This window comes from Oncorhynchus clarkii, chromosome 12, assembly GCF_045791955.1.
Source record: "Oncorhynchus clarkii lewisi isolate Uvic-CL-2024 chromosome 12, UVic_Ocla_1.0, whole genome shotgun sequence".
NCBI lineage: Eukaryota > Metazoa > Chordata > Actinopteri > Salmoniformes > Salmonidae > Oncorhynchus > Oncorhynchus clarkii.
Window position 1 is genome coordinate 78,644,262 of NC_092158.1, and position 12,617 is coordinate 78,656,878.

General features: G+C 39.2%; 1 protein-coding gene across 1 annotated transcript; it reads left to right on the forward strand.

The window, feature by feature from the left end:
- The first annotated feature begins 5,003 nt into the window (after positions 1-5,003).
- LOC139422269 (forkhead box protein D2-like) lies at positions 5,004-5,966 on the forward strand. Its single transcript, XM_071173450.1, has one exon. It carries the CDS (start codon positions 5,004-5,006, stop codon positions 5,964-5,966), a length of 963 nt encoding a protein of 320 aa, XP_071029551.1.
- Positions 5,967-12,617: the final 6,651 nt, after the last annotated feature.

Here is a 12,617-nt window from a genome sequence, read left to right on the forward strand (position 1 = left end):
TGTCTGTCTGCCTCATAGTAAAATTAGTAGAATTGCACAAAATGTGTTATACAATTGCAAGTTGTTCTCTCTGACACATGGAAATGTGTAGAATTGCAGAAAACTTGCTTTACCAGGCAAGCTAGGGCCGGTCCTGATCATATGTCCAGGGTGCTGTTTGTCCCCATCAGATTACTTCTGCTTTAAACTAGCCATGTTGGTGTACTGTAGGTGTGAACCAACATACGCACAAATTTATTTAATCTATTTTAGATAATGTTGGTATATTATTTGCATTATTCTATTTAATGGCAGAGACTGCTGTTATATATTTAACAAATAAATGTACAGTAGAATGTAGAGTACACATTTTTATTCAGCACATTTCTGAGTTTATTGTATTAGTCAACAGACACAGTATGTTGGATTGCTCTATTACTCTAAGTGGTAAATTATGAATAAATTGCTCTAAGTCGGGGATGGGCAAATTTGATGGGGTGGGGGCCACAAACAAATCGGAACTCGTGAGGGGCTGCAGTGGCTAGTGAGTCTGCGTACCCAAAGTTTATTTCCTGTTATTCTGCCATATATACAGTACCATTCAAAAGTTTGGGCACGCCTACTCATTCCAGTGTTTTTCTTAATCTTTATTATTTTCTGCATTGTAGAATAATAGTGAAGACATCAAAACTATGAAATAACACATGGAATCATGTAGTAACCAAACACTTGTTAGCCCAGAAAATGTTATTTTACAGGAAGAACTTTTGGATATCAGATTGGCGGTAACTCACCAGCACTACCAGCATTACGACCAGGAATACGACATTTCTCTTTGCTTATTTGAGTTGTTCTCGCCATAATATGAACTTAGTCTTTTACCAAATAGGGCTATCTTCTGTATACCGCCCCTACCTTGTCACCACACAACTGATTGGCTCAAACAAATTAAGAAGGAAAGAAATTCCACAAATGAACTTATAACAAAGGCACACCTGTTCATGGAAATGCATTCCAGATGACTACCTCATGAAGCTGGTTGAGAGAATGCCAATAGAGTGCAAAGCTGTCCTCCAGGCAAAGGGTGGCTACTTTTGAAGAATCTCAAATGTAAAATATGTTTAATTTGTTTAACACTTTTTTGGTTACTACATGATTCAACGTGTGTTATTTAATAGTTTTGATGTCTTCACTATTATTCTACAAATTTGAAAATAGTAAAAATAAAGAAAAACCCTGGAATTATTATTTTGACTGGTACTGTATATATATATATATATTTATTATTATTATTATATATATATTGTTATTATTATTATTGATAGTTTTTTATTGGTACACGGACCTACATAAGGGTGGGACAGCCAGATGCCCATCCCTGCTCTAAGTGGTAATTGATGACGTCTTGTGTTTTTGAATGTGGTGTGATTTTTCATTTATGCCACAAGATGGCGTCATGCTCGCTTTTGGAGAAAAGTCTCTCCTGGACACACAACATGACTAGGTATTCTAAAATAGAAATTGCTTTTGGTCCTCTGTAGTTTACATGTAGTTTGACGTAGACTCCTTGGAAATGTGCTCCTTCATAGAGATGTAATATTTGTTTATTTGCCAAAATCTATTTGAAACTGAAGGCATGTAAATGTAATAGCACACAAAAATGACATCAGATCAAGGCGATGGTGAAAACTCTAGTAAAGCAACACTGACCTGATGATTTATGAAATTCCAACCTCTTCTGGATCACTCCTAAATGCAGAGAGTGAGTCAAGCATACACACTCACTCATTCACAGAATAAATCATATGCACACACTTCCCGTTATTTATTTTCTTACATCACTATTGTTTGGCTCAGCAGTTCCTTAAATGTGGATGAATTAGTAATTAAGGATATACAATGCCTCTCACATTATGCCTGAGTCATTTAACACTGCACTGCCAAGGTTTTAAGTGGATAAAGCTGAAGAGGTGTTTATGTGAAATTGACAGAAAACATCCTCAGTCTTTGAAGTGCTGGTCAATGTTTCCTAAAAAAAAGCATTTGTTAGTCTACATTTTTTTGTTTTCAGTTTGATCAGGCTTACAAATTGAAGGGATATTTTGACAGAATTTTTAACAGAAATATGTAGACGAATGTCTGAAGAATAATAGTTTTAAATGATTTGTGTGTGTGTGTTTGTGAGTGAGAGAGAGTCTGGGGTCTGAAGAACAAATGAATGGAACTACTATACTTCAAATGACTAGAAAGTTCATCAGCAGGTTAATTTCACTTGGGTTTAGCTCTATTTCTTTGTAGGACTAAGCTGCTTTAATTATAATTTACGATGTGATATGACGATGCACTACAACTTTTACACGACAGCATCATCTTTTATGTCGCATCTAATAACAATATCGTTAACTTTCAATTGTTTCTTATAATGAACTGTCACTTAGCCAATAGGCTATCTCAGTATAGGGCCTTCGTTGGTTTGATAATTTCCATCTCTGGTTTCTCAACGAGACATTTCAACGAGAAAATAATTATGTTTCTCGTGCCAGCTATTGTCATTTTAGCGCCATATCTGTGGAAATTCAGACGAATTTCTATTATTATCCGTTTTTGTTATTGAAACCACACAACCCGTTTTTCCGCCACGGCATTGGACCTGTTTCCAATCTGAAGACATGCGTGATGAATTTGGCAAATCATCTGCAGCTTTGTCGGTAACGTAGCCCACCCACACCAGCCCAGTCGCCCGCTGCCCTGGGGTATCAATGGGAAATGTGGAAATCCCAACAAAGAACTAAATCATTAAACATAAACAACCCAGGGCCTTCGAACAATACAAACGTGCCCCCCGCTTCTGGCATTCCTTTTATGGATTGGCAAGTGCAAATCTATTACTTTCAGCATAATACCAGTTTATTCTCAGTTGGCTATTAGGCCTATATAAAAGACTATTTAACAGTGTCATTACGGACTGTTATATATTTAAAGGTGTGTGTTTTCAATTGAGTAGCAGGCCGATGGTTTCCTTGTTCATGAAAAATAAGGCATATCAATTAAATTTTTCTCATTGTGTAATTTCTGACATTATGACCGTCCTGTTACCTCTCGCTAAATAGGCTTCTCATGGAGGAAAAATAATGTCAGCAAGCCTTAGCCAGATCTAGTCATATGCCTATCACGAAATTACAAGTAGGCTAGCTGCTACATTTAATTGGCATAGTAGCCTAGTTTCAATATGCTCGAATATTATTCATGTTGCTATTATAATAGCAGCATGTTATTAGCATAATTAGGCTACTATACATTTCTATAGGCTACATTTACCTCTATAAATGGTAAAAGTTGCAAGGCGCCGTAAATTCTCTATCTATAGGAATAGACACCTTCTGAAGGTGACCCTTAGGCCTACTGGTCCAACAATTGTTTTTGCCACTATAGATATAGATTATGGAGTTTGCTCATACTTCTCTTCCGTCACTGCAAGTCCCCAATATCAACACAAGTATTGTTAATCTTCACTCTCCTTTGATTTGTCTCATTTACCTTGGCTAAAACGAATAGGCCTACCACATGTATTTTTGATCGATCTAGATTGATTGATTTAATCTAGCATTTCAATTATTGCAGAATTTTGAATGTGGGCCTCTGGCTGTAGTATATGAAGTGATATTTTCACAACCATTATGCCTTTTTCCAAAGCACATCATTTCTTGAAAGAAGCATTAACCTAATAAAAAGTATTCCTATCTTTGATTTGATTAAACTTCATGTCAAACTTCGTATTTTCAACATTTCTAACTCAACACGCTTCCCTACATTAGAGTTGTTTAGTCGGTGCCATTTGTGCAAAATGTTAGAATTTATGCCTCGATCACACCTATAGTGTTTAGGCAAAATGTACGCAGCATCATCTGCATATGTGTGCAACAAAAGTTCAACATTCACCATCTGCTACTGTTTCTGTCAAGCAGTCTATGCATACAATAAGATGCACATGTTCGATAAATCCCACATATGCACCACACAGAACGCACTGCAACTGCCTCTGTAACACAATGCTGCAAGACAATTGCAGCGTTCCATTGGACATGAATGTACTTTTGGTGTACCAAAACACAATCAATCAGTCGGTGTGATGGAGGCTTTAGGCACATTTTTATGGTGTAGCCTTTCATTCATACTCATACTTCAATTCATACTCTCCTCCATGTTTTGCACATGGGCATATGTTGCTAAAATAGTTTAAGAAAAATGTTCGAAGCGCCCTTTAGTAGGACATTATTATTTATTCAGAAAAAAGCGTATACTGAGTCATCTTTGCTTTTGGCGCTTCACGAAATTACAATTATAGGCCATTTTGTTTTTGAAAATGTGTTATTGATGTGGTGATAGTTCAGATGATCTAGGGCGGCTATATGTCTACTCCTCCATATATTTGATATTTCGAATAGCCATCTACAAGTAGGCCTTGGTCTAATAGGATAACATCATTTTCCCCCACCATATTGATATTATAGTTGTCACTTATTAAATGGTAATTTACTGAATGGAATTTGAAATATGATGTTGATTTTGGAGTGATGGGATGATGATAGGTAACGGTTGGTACTTTGGTACCGATTGCCTTGTTTCGATTGGTTAAGAGCTTCTCCTCGATCATAACCATGACATCACAGTCACCTGATCCAATACCGTTACAGTTCCAACAGGAAACCAACGAGAGAGGATGCTGGACATCTTGGAAGTCTCACGGTGCTTCATAACTTTCTCAGCCTCCCTTTTCTCCGTTTAAGGCTAGAAAGTTGTTCCATTTCATGTTTGTTTGGAGATAAAAAGGCTTTGGATTTTTTGAAGGATTGTTTTTTTCTCTTGAATAACTAACGTGAGAGGGGGCTGAGCGCACATATTTTAAGCTTGTTTTTTTTTGTGAATGGAGAGGGCAAAGCCTTGCGCGTGAGCATCTATCCCTTTCAAAGAACTGACCCTTTCCCACCTGTTGGGGCAGGTGGTTTTGGCTCTGCCCGTGGACTATGACATTGGACTTGGAGCCCATGGAAGATTTTGTTATTGACGTAGTGGGAGAGGGACTCAGGGATAACGGAGATGAGCATCTCGTGTCCTTACCTTTGGAAGAAGCGAGAAGCGCAGAGCATGAACCTGACACTTTTTTGTCTTCGAGCGGGCAGGATGAGGATAGGGACGACTACTCACCCACATCGAAGCGTCCTCCAGCAGCAAGTAAAAGCCCGGCGTCGGTAAAGCCTCCGTACTCCTACATCGCTTTGATAACAATGGCCATATTACAAAGCCCCAAAAAGCGTCTTACCCTCAGCGAGATATGTGACTTTATCAGCCACCGATTCGTTTATTATCGTGAGAAGTTCCCTGCCTGGCAGAATTCCATCAGACACAACCTTTCGCTCAATGACTGCTTTGTCAAAATGCCCCGGGAGCCTGGTAATCCAGGGAAGGGAAACTACTGGACACTGGACCCCAATTCTTCGGACATGTTTGAGAATGGGAGCTTTCTGCGTCGAAGGAAGAGGTTCAAACGCCAGCATTTTCGTTTCGGGGTGCTCAAAGAGCAACCCCTTGAGCCCAGTGGCTTTCACAACTTGTATAGTACTTATGGACTTGGCACAGCGGGTCTTCAGCTACCCAGTTTGGAGATATATCCGTTCGGCTTCCATCACCATGCACACTCGTCATGCGCGCCCACCATCCCACCTGTTAGCTGCCTGCTACCGGCTTTGTCGAGCCTGTTTACCCGGAACACTTTCGCTGCCAAGGCTTTTCTTCAATCACAGCAGCCTGTCACTATCGGGTCCTTCAATCCGAGCCGCTGTGCCACCTTTTCTTCCGCTTTGACCTCCAGCGCTCCCTACGCGTCCCCTGCGCTGTTCCACTCCGCGGCGTCACCACATCTCGCCAGTTTACATCAAGAATATCAGAAATTACAAACTCAGCGCAGCACCTCTGACCTGGCTAAATGATCAGTGCTTGTGAATATTTGAGTTGTGTTTCAGACTTTACATTTTGTATTTGTATCTCAGGTGATAGAGATTTTTGAAGCTCTTGTGGAAAAAGTTATTTGGCAAATGGTAATTGGATGGACTTTCTTGTTGATCTAGGCCTATTTGAAAAGTTCTTAAGAATGCTGTAGATTTATGCCTTGCATTGATTACATGTTTCATAGCATCTTGCTTTTTACTTTCTAATGTATGAAATTACATTTGCCAATTGAAATGCAAATATTTAACTGACGAGTTTCCTTTTACATTCGGAAAGAAATAAAGGGAAATATTTAAAACAATATATTTAACTCAGTCATTTTCTTATATGCCTTTGCGTCACTGACCTGACAATGTTGGCACAATTGAAGATCTGTAATTGATGCCTTTAACAACTGATGATTGCATAGCGTATATTTTTAATCAATGGAAATATAGCTGCATTAAAAAATATATATAGTAGGCCTAAATGCGCAGTGGACTTGATTGCATCTTTCAGCAGGAAAACCATTTAATTCAAAATGTTGTTGATTGTGTAGATGATGTGTGGGTTAAATTATGCTCAGAACATTTTACAAAATTAGGGTCATTTTAGTTTGTCTGGTTAGCATTTCTCTAATAATAAAATATTATTTTATTCAATGATATGATGTTTAGGCCTACATGTAAAAATGTAAGCCTATATTAAGTCAAATAAAAATCTTTAAATAATTGTCAAATTTTGACGGCATAGCTTTAAAAGTGTCTTTCGAAACAGGGACTGAGGATCAAGCGATGTGCGGAATCAAACGATATAAAGATCACATGAACGAGATGCAATATTGTGTTGACTCTAATCTATTCTAAATCAAGTATCCTGGAATGTTATGACTACATGTTGAGGATTTTCTGCTACTACAATTGAAACATTTAATTTTTGTTCGTTTTTTATGGCTACAATATAGGCCCTACTGCAGTTATTTATATATCATGAAAATCTCTCAATGTGGTTGTTCTGCAGCATCTCGCTGTCGTTTGCCATTTATCCCCAAAAACTGACGCTTAAACACATTGTAAATGAATGTTCTTTCTAAATTTGAAGTCTAGAAGTAACGGTCTGTGCAGCTACGCAGTTTTCAGATTGTCAGTTGAGTTACACCACATCCATCCATTAGTTCAACATCGTGTTATAATGGCCTGATTTTGCGTCATTCTCCACACAGCCTGCTCGATCTCAAACCAAAAATTGAAAAAATCTGTACAGCACATTCAAAGACTTCATATTTTCTTGTCGGATTATGAGGTAATTTCTAAATCCGCATTTGGTTGTCTCTCTCCAAAGCATTCCTTATAAGATTTTTTCATAGAAATGTTTTAATATGTTTGTATGGGAGATGTAGCTTGAGCCTATAGCTTACTATTCAAAGAGGTATACCACAAATGAACCGTTGCCAGTTGAGGATTTATTCAAATATGTGTTTAAATAGACATCGACAAGACGTGATTTAACTCGGTTTTGCTAGAACCAGGTTCGTGGAATATAGATATATTAGTCAGAAAATAAAAGCAATATTACATTGTAAGAATATTAAAGCCCTATTAAAGCCCTGAGAATTCTGGATGTTTTAAAACAATATTTTAAAGTAATTAATAACAAATAGCTTTATAACTTGATAGATATCACAATCAAGTAAAATGGTGATACTGCATGCTATATATTTGTAAACATAAAAGGAACAAAACATAAAAGGAATATAAAGGTTTCCTTAGCCTCTTAATATCGTTTAAAATATCTGGAGCCACATTGGAGATGATTCTAGTACTGTTTCAAAGGAACAGACATTTCTCATGGATTATAATGAAGATTGAGTATTTGAGACAGATTATTCATGTAAATGTTGAATTATATAATTAACCATATTTGTTGTTTTCTTTTAACGTCCTTGTTTAGATTTATTGTGTGTTTTTCTTTTACTTCTATGCCAGACCGTGCTGTGTTACACTGAAAATGACAGGATGAAAATAATGTTAGGTTTCATGGGAGGAAAGTATTTATTTCATTCTACTCTAAGTCTAGTTTAGATTGATGACTACTCTAAAGCTTTTGAAAAGGGCTGATGGATAGAAGTACAATATCCAATTCAGTCTAATGCCGTTTGGCAACCATTGAAGGAGTTACATAAATATTAAAGATTGTTGCCTGATGGTGAATTGTTAAGTTGCTTGACTGAGAGAGAAATACACATTGATTTTCTTTGTGGGTCCCCGTTTGAATAAGGAATAAGTTTAATTCAGGAAATGGACAGACTCGCTCATACTGGGTCACACTGTTTATTTGATCCTTTTTGTGGTCATATATTTTTCTGCACATGAAACACTAAACGTTTATTATTGCTATTGATCATCTTAAACAGTGTGGTGGGAATTGTGGTGAAGTAACCTTAATAGATCCAGCATGAGATTCGTATCATCTGACAGTAAATATTTAGTGTTCGAATGATACTTATCTGCTTGAAAGAAAACTGAAAATACCACTAATGGGTAATTTTAGCCCATGTATCGAACAGAGACTGTATGATAACAGTGTCAGAGCCGTAATGCCATCTTTTATTATGTGGTCAGTCATGATTAATCTCAGAACTCTGGTAAATTAGAAAATAGATCAAGTGTAAACTCTGGGACAGCCAGTGCCTTCATTGATTATACTAGCATCGTCAGGCCTCGGCACATATACAGTTGAAGTCGGAAGTTTTACATACACCTTAGCCAAACATTTAAACTCAGTTTTTCACAATTCCTGACATTTAAACATAGTCAAAATTCCCTGTCTTCGATCAGTTAGGATCACCACTTCATTTTAAGAATGTGAAATGTCAGAATAATAGTAGAGAGAAAGATTTATTTCAGCTTTTATTTCTTTCATCACATTCCCAGTGGGTCAGAAGTTTACATACACTCAATTAGTATTTGGTTTAAATTGTTTAACTTGGGTCAAACGTTTTGGGTAGCCTTCCACAAGCTTCCCACAATAAGTTGGGTGAATTTTGGCCCATTCCTCCTGACAGAGCTGGAGCTGGTGTAACTGAGTCAGGTTTGTAGGCCTCCTTGCTCGCACACGCCTTTTCAGTTCTGCCCATACATTTTCTATATGATTGAGGTCAGGGCTTTGTGATGGCCACTCCAATACCTTGACTTTGTTGTCCTTAAGCCATTTTGCCATAACTTTGGAAGTTGCTTGGGTTCATTGCCCATTTGGAAGACCCATTTGCAACCAATCTTTAACTTCCTGACTGATGTCTTGAGATGTTGCTTCAATTTATCCACATCATTTTCCATCCTCATGATGCCATCTATTTTGTGAAGTGCACCAGTCCCTCCTGCAGCAAAGCACCCCCACAATATGATGCTGCCACCCCCGTGCTTCACGGGTGGGATGGTGTTCTTTGGCTTGCAAGCCTCCCCCTTTTTCCTCCAAACATAACGATGGTCATTATGGCCAAACAGTTATATTTTTGTTCCATCAGACCAGAGGACATTTCTCCAAAAAGTATGATCTTTGTCCCCATGTGCAGTTGCAAACCGTAGTCTGGCTTTTTTTTTTGGCGGTTTTGGCGCAGTGGCGTCTTCCTTGCTGAGCGGCCTTTCAGATTATGTCGATATAGGACTGGTTTTACTGTGGATATAGATAATTTGTACCTCTTTCCTCTAGCATCTTCACAAGGTCCTTTGCCGTTGTTCTGGGATGGATTTGCACTTTTCGCACCAAAGTACGTTCATCACTAGGAGACAGAACGCGTCTCCTTCCTGAGCGGTATGACGGCTGAGTGGTCCCATGGTGTTTATACTTGCGTACTATTGTTTGTACAGATGAACGTACCTTCAGGCATTTTGAAATTGCTCCCAAGGATGAATTTGTGGACTTGTAGAGGTCTACACTTTTTTTCTGAGGTAGGCCTTGAAATACACCCACAGGTACACCTCCAATTGACTCAAATTAGCATATCAGAAGCTTCTAAAGCCATGACATCTTTTTCTAGAATTTTCCAAGCTGTCTAAAGGCATAGTCAACTTAGTATATGTAAACTTCTGATCCACTGGAATTGTGATACAGTGAATTATAAGTGAAATAATTTGTCTGGAAACAATTGTTGGAAAAATTACATGTGTCATGCACAAAGTAGATGTCCTAACCGACTTGCCAAAACTATAGTTAGTTAACAAGAAATGTGTGGAGTGGTTGAAAAATACATTTTAATGACTCCAATCTAAGTATTTGTAAACTTCTGACTTCAACTGTAGGAGCTGCAAATGCGCGCCTTTGAAACGTCTACATTTTAACCAGGCGTTAAGGTTGAGTCACTTTCCCTGGTCAGGTATGAGACCTCCAAGTCAAGTGCTCGTCATGCGTCAGTCAATGGGTCTGTGTGAAAGCTTTGTAGATGATGCAGAAGTCAATACTCTTTTATCAAGAACAAATAGAGAAAGAGACAAACAAACTATCAGAAAAGCAGAGCAGTGCTGTTGATTGACAGAGAGAGAAAGGAGTGACCTTTATCTGCGGGGAAAGTCACTGCACCTGACAAAATAAGCAAGACAGAAACTGTGCATGTATGTCCTCTTGTATGTGTGTTCAGCTGTCCTTTATCATACATGACTTCTCCATCCCTGCTGTAAGGGAAGAAGAAACTTTCCAATAATCAGTTGTGTTTGCCTTTATTTTATTTCCTTCAAGATGGGTGTCTAACAGGATGTGAGAGAAACTGTTACTACCTCCTCTTTTTCTATCATTGGAGACCTGTTGCATTAACCCCTGGGCGGCACCACCTCTCTCCTACATTCTCTCTCTTATAGTCTCACTTTTGTTCTTGTTAAATGGCATGTGAAAGAATGTTCCTTGACTGCCAATTCATTTAGAAATTAAATATGTAAAAGAGTTCAGCAATTGTAACAACAATGAATACGTCACTACAGGAGACTCCAATCGATGTCACATTATGGTTATTCATAACACTATGAACATGATGAATGTAGGTTTATGTGACTCCCATCAGTGATGCGTGCCCTGTTACCGCTCCAGGTTTCTACTCAGTTCCACGTGGATTATCAGTTATGACTTATTATAACTCACATCTTCCCTCTGATGTAGAGGCCATTTCCTGGGCAGTCTGTCGATTTAGTCAGAAGTCCATTCATGCCTGACACGGTTGCTATGCCATGCTTTCATTCGAGCATTATTAAGGCCAAGCCAAACAGGCAAGGTAAACTCATTCCTCCAACACCCACCCTCCCCTTTCTTCCTTTCCACAGCCAGATTACAGTGCAGAGAGTGGTGCATTGTGGGATAGCCTTAGCTAATTCAGTCATTAGATGAAAAACAACGGTTCAATGTTATTCCTACATGTTATTTCTACATGTTACAATGTTTCAATGTTATTCCTACATGTTATTCCTACATTTGAAATGCATCATTTGGAATGAGTTCCCTTGAATGTTTTTATTTTCCTGAACTGTTGAGAGTGGTTTGTAAGTTATTTAAACTGATTGAATTTAAATTGATTGAAAGAGACCAAAGACAATACAAGCATTTAAGTACAGCACAATTTCAAAGGGATTATCTGTTGGCTACAGTGATCAGAATTGAGGGGGTGGTAGTATCAATGTATAGAGGGGGAAGCTACAGTAAGTAGGTGGCATTTTGAGTTAGCCTTTGAAAAGCTAGCCCTGTGCTACGGCTGATCAGAGCAGAGGTTTTCTCCTCTCACTTTAATGGCTGACTTCCACAGGCCCGGCTTGTTGGCGTTTGCTTTTCCTGGCAGGGCTGATCCCTGCTGCCCCGCTTTTGAGAGTTATTCAATTATATATCCTCCACCCTCCGCGTCTCCCTCTCTCCCCTGCTTCACCGGTCTGTGCTTCACCCTGCCAGGACCAGTAAAAAAGGGTGCTGCGTTGGTGCACCGTTCTCCAGTCTCGTGCCCAATAATTTATGTGTGTGGGGCGGTGGAGGGCAGTGCAGTGTGTTTTTGGAAAAGGGACCCCCTCAACCCTCAGTGCCAGCAGATGACAATGACATATAGCAGGAAAGCCACCCAGAAGGAGAATGATCTCACACCTCAGCCACGTGCTGAGAGAGGAGGGAGGAAGAAAAAAAGGGAGATCTGGGTAGAGAGAGGGAGGGAGGGAGAAAAAGAGGGAGATTTGGGTAGAGAGAGGGAGGGAGAAAAAGAGGGAGATCTGGGTAGAGAGAGGGAGATCTGGGTAGAGAGAGGGAGGGAGAAAAAGAGGGAGATCTGGGTAGAGAGAGGGAGGGAGAAAAAGAGGGAGATCTGGGTAGAGAGAGGGAGGGAGAAAAAGAGGGAGATCTGGGTAGAGAGAGGGAGGGAGAAAAAGAGGGAGAGGGGTAGAGAGTGGGAGGGAGAAAAAGAGGGAGAGGGGTAGAGAGAGGGAGGAGGGAGAGGGGTAGAGAGAGGGAGGGAGAAAAATATGGAGAGAGGGGTAGAGAGAGGGAGCGAGAAGGTTTTATAGAGATGGAGATAAAGAGATTGCAAGGTAGCAAAAGGCAAGTAGGCATGGGGTCTGATTAGGTGCCTGATAAGACAAGGGTGAAGTTCTCTGAGTTGGTGTCGAGACTTAGATTTCCTGGTGTTAATCATAGAA